The sequence below is a fragment of the Mytilus trossulus genome, chromosome 12 (assembly GCF_036588685.1).
Source record: "Mytilus trossulus isolate FHL-02 chromosome 12, PNRI_Mtr1.1.1.hap1, whole genome shotgun sequence".
NCBI classification, from domain to species: domain Eukaryota; kingdom Metazoa; phylum Mollusca; class Bivalvia; order Mytilida; family Mytilidae; genus Mytilus; species Mytilus trossulus.
In genome coordinates this window covers 39675661-39688259 of record NC_086384.1, presented here as the reverse complement: position 1 = coordinate 39688259, position 12599 = coordinate 39675661, and the positions used below count along the sequence as shown (strand labels likewise).

At 32.3% G+C, this 12599-nt stretch overlaps 1 protein-coding gene across 1 annotated transcript; it reads left to right on the top strand.

Annotated features, from left to right (window-relative positions):
- The first annotated feature begins 48 nt into the window (after positions 1-48).
- On the top strand, positions 49-9585 carry LOC134692052 (uncharacterized). Its single transcript, XM_063552413.1, has 5 exons — positions 49-180; positions 3681-3861; positions 4868-5087; positions 5862-6429; positions 7568-9585. The coding sequence occupies exons 1-5, from the start codon at positions 54-56 to the stop codon at positions 8137-8139; spliced, it is 1668 nt and encodes a 555-aa protein (XP_063408483.1). The 5' UTR covers positions 49-53; the 3' UTR covers positions 8140-9585.
- The last annotated feature ends 3014 nt before the right edge of the window (positions 9586-12599 follow it).

Below are 12599 nucleotides of genomic sequence, written 5' to 3'. Positions count from 1 at the left end.
TTATTTTTGACCAATGAGGTCGAAAATATTTGTTAACGAATGATGTAAACAACATGGCGGATTCTTGTCGTCCTGCTAGTCGTCATGGAGGGAGGTACAGCGCAAATCATGACCATGCAGACGTCCAGTACTCTGACAATCTTCCGTCTTACTCTACAGTGGAATACAGAAATGTTGACGGTGCTTAGAACCTTATCACAACCTTTTACATTGCATTTTTCATAAACTGACCTTGTTATTACGTCAAGTTCAAGGCAATTTAGGACATGTTAGATGCAGAGGAAACATATGGACTGACAATGTTTTAAGATAATATGTTTAAAATATTAACATGGCCTATTTGAAGCTTTTGGTTAGATTTTTGTTCGTCAGGGCATCACTCAGGACTCATAATTATTTGATAAAATTCTTTAGTCTTTAGTATCCAGATGAAATGATAAGTCGTTATACTAAGGCTTTTTTTTTCTGTAGACTTAGCTTTAATTTTTTATAACCATGCATTGGCAAGCTTGATAACTCGTAATTGTTTGTCAGTAACTAAATGTACAATGATGTCCCATACGGAACCTTCTGACCTTGTTTGTTTACATTAAAATTTCAATGGCGTCAAAATCACGTGATGTCAGTTCGTTATATCCAATCAAATTGCTCTACTGTCAATTAGGGGATTTTTCAGTCTACAGCAATTACGTTATTTCTTTCTGGGATATTGCTTCAAAATAGTTTGCAATAGTTCTGGGTTTTATTCAACAGGAAAACTCTTTTTTTGCCATCCCTTTTGACATCAAGGGAATTTTGTATGAATATTTACATACAGTCATGATGGTCAGAATATCGATCTTTATATAATGAATAAAAAGAAAATTCTATGAAAAATAAATGTAAATGGTTTCTTATTAACCAACTCTATATGCCTGTTCAAAATTATGGCATGGGCATCGTTTTTTCATATAGTTTTCCTTTCATTTTGGTTGAGCTTTTTTCGCGGGAAAATCGAGAAAGAGGTAAGGAGCATGTCATTTCTAAATTCCTAAAAATACGTTTTGCTTGACCTATATTGCCTGCCACAAGATTGATGACGCTGAATGGAATGTACTCAAAGCAATGGAGGCCGGAAATGGGATTTTTTGAAGTTCTAGAATGTTTTTAAATATTCGGAAGTTGGGATTGAAACGGGCATTAGAAAATTGGCATTTTTTGGCAATAATTGAGAACAACAATGAAAACTTACCTTTAGAAATGTTTTTTTATTCAAAAGTGCAGAAAAAACGTATTTTGCACTGTTTTTCTACGCCAGAAGTACCGTAGTGACATCAATGCGGAGTTTCCCCGTGTGTTAAGTTCAAACACAAATACCTAACGAACTGACAAGATGAACGATCTTAGACTACGGTAGGATAAGTGTCCCAAATGACACTGTAAATTTATACTTGTGTACATTTCCTCTTTTGTAGTTTCTTCACATATGTAATGTTCACTCATGTACTTAATTGAAATGGTGGCTGCTGCTTTAAAAATTTTGACTTAATTTTGATTTAGATTTATAGTGTTTTTTGCTGTATAGTGTTTTTGAAGAATGTAGGACAGAAAGTCACAGGACAAAAAGTCTCGGACAAAAAGTCACGGTCAAAAAGTCACAGGATAAAAAGTCTTAATTCAGTTTTTAGAGTATTTTTCTTTAAACAAGAAAAAATAGTTTTAAAAACAAAGTTTTGGTTTTTTCTTGAACTCTTATATATAAAGCAACTTTGTAATAAAAATTTATTCAATAAATATCAATGATGAACAAATAATTGTTCTGAAAACAAAATGTCAAAGTGACTTTGTACTTAAATGGCTTCATGGTGCCAAGAAATGTCCCCTTTGCATGATTAAAATTTGATAACTTTTCATTTAACAAAGCTTATGTTCAATGTCATACACTGAAAAATAAATAGATGTAATAAAAAGAAAATATTTCAAGATCTTTCTCTTATATATTCAAACAATTGTCAAAAAAATAATTGTGACTTTTTGTCCTGTGACTTTTCGTCCTATCAAATTTGTAACTTTATGTCCTGTGACTTTCTGTCCGTTTACCTTTTTGAATCTACCAGACTTCGTTAAATAATTTTCCAGATGGCACAATATCTCATTACGATTGTCTCTATTAATGTTTTCTTCATCGATTCCTAGTAATTTCTTAATCTTATGCAGGTTCATAATAATATTAATAATATTGTCAAAAGTCCTTTTTATACCCCTGTTTCGGGTAGTATGTAGGTATACTGTCAACATGTCGGACATTAATGTTACATATCAGTATTTATCGGACCACAGATGAATTATCACGTTGTGATTGGTTAAACGCCGTCACGTGGTGACCCCCTATGAGACTGTATGGTGTTAGTAAGTTTCATATGGGGTTCATGACGCATTAATGGCAACCTCATCTATTAATCATGTTTATGTTGATGTGTTTAATTTTTTATTTTTCAACAAAACACTGCAGAAAAAGTTCAGTGTCTGATAAATTCGTTATACAGTTAACTACTGACCCCTACAGATCCATAGAGGGTAAATAAAATTTATATGGGGTGAGGCCGGAGGCTGAATCCCCTATGGATTTTTCTAACCCTCTATGGATCCGTAGGGGGTCGATAGCGAACCATATAACTTATAGTGTGGTCAGAGTATGTTTCTGTGTGTAAGAGAGAGTTGTTCCCCTTTTGTCAGTAATTTTATTTTTGTTTGAAACAACATCTTTGATTGATATATAAAAATGTAGAAATGGAAGCAGATGTGTTTTAATGTGTACATGTAAGTATATACATTTGTAACCGCCTCCATCCATGCTACCAGAGCTATTCTTCTAGTCTATAATATTAACTCAAAAACTCTAAAACCAATATGCATGATACTGGTGATTAGTTTATATTTATTGACCTGACTTGTAAGATCCCTTTCATTTTTGATAAATTTCGGATTTACCATTTCCATGTTTTGGAGTTTTATTCATTAAAAAAGGGGTCATTTTCCAGTTTTCGGTTGATACTTGTACCTCGAAAACAATTTGGCCAATTTGCAAGAAACTTTGGTTAATTGTTTAATTCTATTGACTTGAGCTCCCTATTGAATTTTATTTATTTTAGACTACTTGTTTCCAATTTGTGTAGTTTTATTCATTTCATTAAGGGGCCGGGGGTTTTCCAGTTTTTGAGCAATAACTTAAAAATGCTTAATGAATAAAATCTTAACTCGGGAATGTAAAATCTAAAATTTATAAAAATCAAAAGGGATCTTACAACAATAGATATAAACAATTTACCAAAGTAACAGAATTATAACTAATACAGACTCTACAAACTGGACATGCATGATTTTGAAATTTAAAGTCTGACTAGGTAATTATGAAAAGCACAACAGCAACAGGGTTTAAAACCTCTGCTCGCCAACCCGCCAAATGCCAGTAAGAATCGCATTTGGAGAGTCCAGATCCAATAGAATTCCCCCTTGTGGGGAGTGACTTTTCTGTGGCAGCTATAAATCAAGCCAGCAAAAAAAAAATTTTGTCCTGCATATTCTATACTGTTATCCATGACTTTTGTTTAAACAGGGATCCAGATGATACATATTATGTAAAATGTGTTGAGCTAGCCAACAACAAATGTTTTCTTTTTAACATAGATTTTTAATTTCAGAAATGTATAGACAAAACCACAGTCCTGTCCTAATGGAAAGAACAATGGAACGTCCAAGAACTGGACGAGGCTATAGACGAATTCGACCGCAATCTCGTGGAGGCAGAGAAGAAATTTTTGATGAAACAAAAACTGGAAGACCTACTTCAAGAGTTGGATTTAGACCTGATACATTTGATAGGTATGAAAATCTTGTGGTTTTAAAAAACTTGAATATTGCATATTAGACCACACTGGTTCCCTGATGTTTTGTACAGTACTAGGTAGTTCAAAACCAGGTACCTCTGATCTGACCAACAGGCCAAATATGCTCTTGAAGATCCATTGGTGGCGTTCAGCTGTTGCCTGCTCTATGGTCGGGTTATTGTCTCTTTGAAACATTCCCCATTCCGTTCTCAATTTTATCTTGATCTTTAAATTTTAGATATAAGTTATATATTATTCAAAAGAAACTTTCAATATGGTTTTTACAATGCAAGGATGATTCAAATCCTTTTATATACATGTATCCAAGATCACACAAATATTTTAATTATTTACCAAGTTCCAGGTATGCATAGTAACTATTTTGTAAATTTCTATTGACTAGGTTTGAATCAGTCACAAATTGAAACCTGTATAAAATGGAGTATTAATCTAGTAAAAATATAAGACCTAGAAATAATAAAGTACCGATTCATTACTGAGGAAGCCCTGTGAAATGTGAAATTTCCAAATGTACCAAGTAGGATATTTTTGCTCTCTTGAGAGTTGAATTTTATGTATTTTGAACGACGCTTGGCTAGCCTCAAATATACTCACATATATATTTATTGAAAAGATTGTTTTTACACTATTTATAAATTAGACTACTGGGGATTCATAATTATTTATGGGATACCATGGCCAATTTTGTGGATTTCGAGGGTTAAAGTGAACCTAAAATTTAAATTATGTATATATGTATGTACATTTGTATGAAGAATTGAAATGGTAAAACCATGAAATCAGAAATCATTTAAAATCAAAATACTATATTTTTCTCATTACATCAAAATTAAACTGTACCCATGAAAATTAATGAACCCAAAGTTGCTAAAATAACATCATGATAAAGACTTTTTTTTTTAAAACTTGTTCAGAATTTGAATAGAATTTTTTTCTTATCCAATGATATTTTTATTTCCTACATAAACTTTGTTTTATAGACATGACTATGATGAATTTTCAAGACAAGAACCAAGAGTTGTCTCTGAGAGTAGTGATTCAGAAAATTCTTCGCCAGGGGGAGGTAATAACTCTCCAATTGGAAACAGTCCCTCGCAAAAGATGTCACCATCACAAATGTCTGTATCACCAGCTGAGGGATATTTGTCTGCTCAGTCACCCTCTGCATTTAGATTATTATCTAGAGAAACTGTTAACCAGGTATTATAATAAAAATACAGTAAAACCTACTTATAATATGAAATCTGTGTCGCATGGAAACCAGGTATTATAATAAAAATACAGTAAAACATACTTATGATATGGAATCTGTGTCCCATGGACGCATTCTCTTTTTTTTTTTTATGCCCCACCTACGATAGAAGAGGGGCATTATGTTTTCTGGTTTGTGGATCCGTTCGTTTGTTCCTCCGCATGTTAAAGTTTTTGGTCAAGGTAGTTTTTGATGAAGCTGAAGTCCTGAATCAACTTGAAACTTAGTACACTTGTTGCTTATGATATGATCTTTCTCATTTTAATGCCAAATTAGACTTTTGACCCCAATTTCACGGTCCACTGAACATAGAAAATGAAAGTGGGAATTTCAGGTTAAAGTTTTTGGTCAAGGTAGTTTTTGATGAAGCTGAAGTCCAATTGTCTTGAAACTTAGTTCACTTGATGCTTATGATATGACCTTTTTAATTTAAAAGCCAAATTAGAGTTTTGACCCAATTTCTCGTTTCATGGAACATGGAAAATGATAGTTCCAGTGGGGCATTTGTGTACTTAGGACACATTCTTGTTTAGCATCATATGAAAACCAGACTTTCAAGAACTAAATTGTCTTATTTATAAATCTGTTTGATAAAATCTGCAACTACATCAAAAAATTTATTATAAGTCTTAAAGAGTCTAAACTTTTGGTTTAATATTTAAATCAATGTTCAATTAAAGAAATGACTTGATTTAACATAAGATACAAAACTTATATTACAGAGAAGTCCTCTTGGAAGTCCATACCAAACACAAACAAATCAAAGGAGTCCATTAAGTAGTCCACCTTATCAAGGAGATCCTGGAATTCAGAAAAGCCCCCTGGGAAGTCCTTACCACAGTCATCGATCACCTAGACGACAACAACAACAACAGCCTGATTATCCTAATGAGGAACAAGTTTTTGACTTTGATGGCAATTCATACGACAAAAGATATGAGAATCCCCTGTCTTATACAGGAAATGAACAATATCAGTACACTGATACTCAACATCAGGATAGCCAATCATATGGTGATTATGGGGTATCCTCAGAAAATCCACCAGATGGGTATGCCCCAATTTTAAGTGGTAAAAATAGATATAAATATGGACATTATCAGAATGTGGATAATTCAGATACATATCAGTCAGATGTCATGCCTGTTCATGAAGAGCCTCAAACTCCTAGACCCCCATCTTCTAGACCACGGTCATCACGACCAAAGTCTGCAAGAAAGAGACCACAAAGTGGTAGAAAACGGCAGGAAGAGCAATATGTAAATGATGATGCTTATAGCCAGGCTGCTGGTAAGATGAATACATGTATACTGTAAATTCAGAAATTATTGCGTGCATTTATTATTGCAATTTTGTCATTTTACACTTGAATGCGATTTTAATTTTTACGATTTTGAAAAAAGTTATGCTTAATTCAGTTAAAATATTACAAAATGCGAGATTGCGTTTACAACTCAGTTGCATTATTCGCAATAATAAAAACCTCGCAATAATTTCTGAATTTACAGTAACATATAAAGAAGACATAAGTTTGAAATCTCTGGAATTATAATCAATAAATTGCACTGGTTATCTGTTGACAATATTACACTGTGGAACTCATTGGGGTCTAAGCGTGACGTGGGATTGCCAAATTTTTGTAAGCATGACACGTGAAAGTCAGATTATTGTGGCGTGAAATGAGGTCTTGCGGGACCCAGGAAATGACAAAAAAATGAGAATTGCTAACGTACAGAGTGTTTTAAAGCGGGATACAGGAATCTGACAAAACAGTAAGCTGGACTCGGGATCGGAACCCCCCAATTAGATCCCCTATTACACTTGTACTGTTTGACATCAAGATGGATGATTTTTACGATTCCTTTCAATTTTCATTTGCAGACAACAATTGTTCTTTTATATTTAAAAACCTTATTTAATATCCAAATAAAAGACATGTATCATTGTTTTCCATAACAATTACAACATACAGAATACAAACTAAAAAAAAATTGTTTTTATTTCACTCGAATCACTGTTGATATGGTCTACACATATTTGTTTTATAGAGTGGAAGCATTTTCATAACTTTATACAAACATGACAAAGTATACTTGATTCTACTCCTTTACAACCAAATTACATTAAAAAAAGAAGCTTCAGATTTAAACTTGAATATGAACTATAAATTTTGAAAAAATAAATTTTCAGACTGCTTATAATTTACAGTATTTGAACAGAGTCCCAGGTTGTTTTGAATATTTGTCAAACTTTCACAAAGTCATAATTACATATACCTTTGCATCTCCCATTTTATTTCTTCCACTAATTCAGTAAATGATTTTAGGGTTTTCCTTTATCAAATCATGGACTTTGCAAGAGGTATGATTTGTATTGTGAGCTTTGGCTTGATATATGTTTTCATAACTATTATGCTTTTCTCTTTTAGACTCAACAATGGTACGACCTCATTCTTCCTTCTTACGATACAAACCACTTCCTGCAATAGGAGCTAATGAAACAATGTCCAATCAGGAAAGAGCTGATGAACTTGCTGAACAAACAAAACAATTGCATTTACACGAGCAGCAGAGATCAGGATCAGCTGCTAGTAAAGGCTCAGGATCATTTACTCAACAGCCATTTTCGTCAGCAAAAGACATATTAAACAGTGGGCCGGATAATTTGCAGAATACAACAGATCAGGAGGATTCAGGTGCTAACGAAGACCAAGAATTTCAACATTTCAGACCTCATAGATTGTCAGACGAACCGGGAGATAATGAAGAAAGACTGTTATTGGCTGTTAAACTTCCAGATGGTAAACGGGTCCAGCGGCATTTCCGCATCACTGAAAAGTTAGAGTCAGTGAAACAATACGCTGAAAATGTTCTATGTTCAGATTTGTCACAGTATACTTTATCTTGTAATGCACCAAGAGCTGTTTTTACGGACTTGTCCCAGCTCATTGGTGAAGCAGGGTTGCAAGATAGAACTTTACTTTTATTGGTGGAAAGATAAGACTTGAGTTATTTTTAGAACAAAATATTTAAATGGGGGTCAAAATTTAGTTGTTTATAAGGATTTTGAATCTCATTTTTTTGTTTATTGCCTGTTAAAATATTTTGATTTTGTAACAGTTAGTAAATTACATCTTATTAAGGATTGTTCATGAAATCTTGAATTCATCAATTTTATTGGCATTAGATAACAGTTCTACCCTATGATGTCAAAATAATTATTTATATAAACTATAAGAAAATGCAAAAATTTTAAATAACATGTTCAATAAAGAGAATGCCTATGTTGTCAAAAATACACGTCTATGATCATGTTAGAATTCTTCAATAATACGTAAATATAATTTCAATAATTTTTGATATAATGCAGAAATTTTAAAGTGAATGAGAATTTCACTTTATCCATATAAAGAACTATCTTTGATAAAGTATATATTATAAATGAAAATAATCTGTTATTATGATCAGTTAAAAATTTGAAATATTTAAAGCTGTTTAGTTGCTTTTCAATTGAACCCTTACATGATTTTGAAACTATTTTTGAGTATATTTGAAAATGCTGTACTCAAAGAATGCAAGACATTGACAAAATTTTCATGATTCATAATTCATTGATAAATGTTAAGTTGTCATGATTAGGTCTGTTTCTGATATTTTAAAAGCAATAGGTCAAGAATGTGTTGTATATAGAATGATTGTAAGGTGTACAAATCCATCTTTCATGGTTGTTCAGACATTGACCTTGTTTTCATGGACATAATTTGATAGTATTAAGTTATTGTGATATCTTTTGTAAAACTTAGATTTTAAAGACTTTTAATATTAACAATTATCAGGATCAATAACACAGGCTAAACATTTGAGTTTGTTTACACTCTTTCAGTTTCAACAGACTGGGTTTTTTTTTAAATTTATTTGCATTTGACAATAGTATCTTGCTTTACCAAAGACACAGCATGTATAGACATTGGCACTTATCATGCTTATATATATTTTTTTCTTTTTTGGGGGGAAATTTATACACACTGTGACAGTATATTGTGTTTTTTGTTTTACTACTTGTAAAATTAGAATTTTGTATATTTTTTTTCGATTTATTTAACACTTTGACAAATACTTTTTGGTACATATTGTTTATAAATTGTGTAAAAGATTAAACATTTAAAAAAATCTCATGTAATACCCCATCATAAAAGTCTTTTAACTAAGACTTTTGGTGATTCAATGCTTGCCATATTTATTTTTGTAGACAACTGTCTATTGTTTAAGACTATATCTTGACTATTATATGTCTTTTGTGTCTTTTTTTTTGTCATGGGTTGCTGTCTAATAAATTGACCTATACCCCACATCTACTTTTGTTCAGCTTCCTCCACCAATAAAAATTAAACACATTTTAATTGGTGGAGGAAGCTGAAAGCTTGAAGAGAACCACAAGTTTTGCCTGGTAAAAAGTATTTACTTTGACCCTTTGACAAAAATATAAAAATTTCAAAAAAATTGAACCAAGAGTTTTATCAGAAAAATTACACTGGTTATTTAGCAGTTTGACAAACACTTATTTTGATCATTGAGAAGCTTAATATTCCCTTATGAACACAACGTCATTAAAGTTCTACTGATTTTACAGAGTTATCTCCCTGTAGTGTTAGGTACCACCTTAAATGAGTTGTGATTGATTTATTGCTGGTGTTTAAAACCACTTTCAGCATACTTGGAGGCCTATGGGTGCAATCAACAGTTTTTTTCTATGACGTCACATTTTTAGGGACCATGCATAAGTGACCCTTAGTGGTGGACTGATTAATAAAGATACTTGTATAAAACTTGATATCACTGGAATCAGAATGTTCTCTAGTTTATAATGAAATAAAAATAATGTGTACTTTTAATATATTAAAAACATTCCATCCAATGAACATGGGGGAAAAAAGCTCTAATTTTGACAGAAAAAACTTGAAACCAGGTCATGTGCACAGACATGAAGACATGATCCATGCACATTTTTCATAATCAAAACTGTATGAAATTTGTAGGTTTTTACCTGGCCTTTCAAAAAAATCTTGTTTCAGGGTACGGTTTCCTGCTCCGAAAAGAGCTACAGTGGCTGCAAATAAGTTTTCAATTTTCACTGCCAAAAAAACAGGATGTTTACAAAGTTGTCTCCCCTCAAAGCATGTAAAGTTAATTTAATTTTTAAAAATATTTCTATCATTCAACCTGTTTTAATTGAAAGCTAATTAACTATTTTTTACAATCAAACACAAAAAACATGATACTTTTGCACCAATTGAGTTAATAAACAGGGGTTTCCCTCCATGGTTATTTTTAGTCAGGGAATAACCCCTAGTTTTTTATACGAAACTGTTTATAGCACCCTTAATTAGAGCTTCTGACCTTCAGCTAAAAGAAGTTGTGGGATAGAGGTCAAAGAAAGAGCAGAACAAGATCTGAAAACAACATCTTGTAGTCAATATACTGTAAACTTATTCATGTCGGCAGTATTTTTTTATACATTTAACAGTCATCTGTCATCATCATATATTTTTATATGATTATGTGATACAATGAAATGTGATTATATGTTTATCTGTGATATTGTTGTCGATTTACTTTTGTATGATTTATTTTTAAGGTTCTTTTTTGCCATTATTCATTTTTACTTGTGCATTGTTAAAGTAATTTTCAAAGGAGACTCCTGTGTACCAGTTAACTAAATTTTTGGATTTTCGACAAAAAAAAAACAATTTAAGAAATGAAGGAGAAGGTTCAGTAATCAGTAAGACCCCTTTTTTGCCCAAAAATATAGCTGTTTTACAAAATTGTGATAATGTAATCTTTTATCTATTTACTGGAAATTTAAAAGTAGAATGCTTCTGCTACATAAATATGGGCTGTTTTTGACAAAACAATGCACATATATCGGGTACTAGCATCATTAAGTCATGCTAAATTACGGATATCTTCACAATTTTAGCATTTTAGTTAATTTTTAGACAGTTTCCATCTTAAATGAAAGTGGCTGCATTTGTGTTCATTCATAATATTGAAATATAAGTTGTATTTGCTGATAATGAATAACATATATAAAGGTTGAGGATGAACACAGTTGCGTCCACTTTCGTTTTTGACAAAAACCATCTGAAAAGTGACACTTTTTGGCATATTTGATAGATTTTTCATACTAAGCTTGAATCGGAGCCTTTTTAATGACTAAATCAATTAAAATCTTTCACATTAACTAATTGAATCAATTGAAATAGACACATCAGTGTTTAAAAAGTGTCCAAAATGTTTCGTTAGATGAACCTGAAAGGAGGATATTAGATAAGGTCCTAAAATGGCCCCCTTTTTAGCTCACCTGGCCTAAAAGGCCAAGTGAGCTTTTCTCATCACTTGGCGTCTGTCGTCGTTAACTTTTACAAAAATCTTCTCCTCTGAAATTACTGGGCCAAATTAAACCAAACTTGGCCACAATCATCATTGGGGTATCTAGTTTAAAAAATGTGTGACGTGACCCGGCCAACCAACCAAGATGGCCGCCATGGCTAAAAATAGAACATAGGGGTAAAATGCAGTTTTTGGCTTATAACTTTAAAACCAAAGCATTTAGAGCAATCTGACATAGGGTAATATTGTTTATCAGGTCAAGATCTATCTGCCCTGAAATTTTCAGATGAATCGGACAACCCGTTGTTGGGGTTGCTGCCCCTGAATTTGTAATTTTTGGGAAATTTTGCTGTTTTTGGTTATTATCTTGAATATTATTATAGATAGAGATAAACTGTAAACAGCAATAATGTTCAGCAAAGTAAGATTTACAAATAAGTCAGTAGTTATTGCCCTTTACAGTCAGTTTTAAACCATTTTTCGTAAATCTTAACAATCTTTTACAAAAATCTTCTCCTCTGAAACAACTGGGCCAAATTGATCCAAACTTGACCACAATCCTCTTTGGGGTATCTAGTTTAAAAAATGTGTAGAGCGCATACGTCGACAAAAAAGGTCTTTTAAAATAAAGTTTGTGAAGACATTTCACATGTCTTGTTTGAATATTAAGCTTGTCGATGCCTGCGCTCTATGTTTCCTGGTCCTTTATTTGGTTAAAATTCAGGTGATTTTGTCAAATTTCACCAAAATCCCTTATGTTGACCTTTTGGGGATGTAAACATCAACCTGTTAGAATTAAACTTTGACAAAAACAGTTCTGTTCAACTTTCTCTTATGTCTTTATGGCAACTTTAAACATTTATTACTATGGACTTTATAATTGGGACCAAATATGGCCCTAACCGAACTTACTCCTTTGAGGCAAAAATAGGCCCTTATCGGACATTCCTTTGATGATTTCTGTCATAATTTTATTTGCTGACTAGTCAGTTATTAATAGCATTGTTTTTTTTTATGTTTAAAACGTTTGTAGAACTATGTAAATTTTATTTGACGAAATTTGAAGTTGTC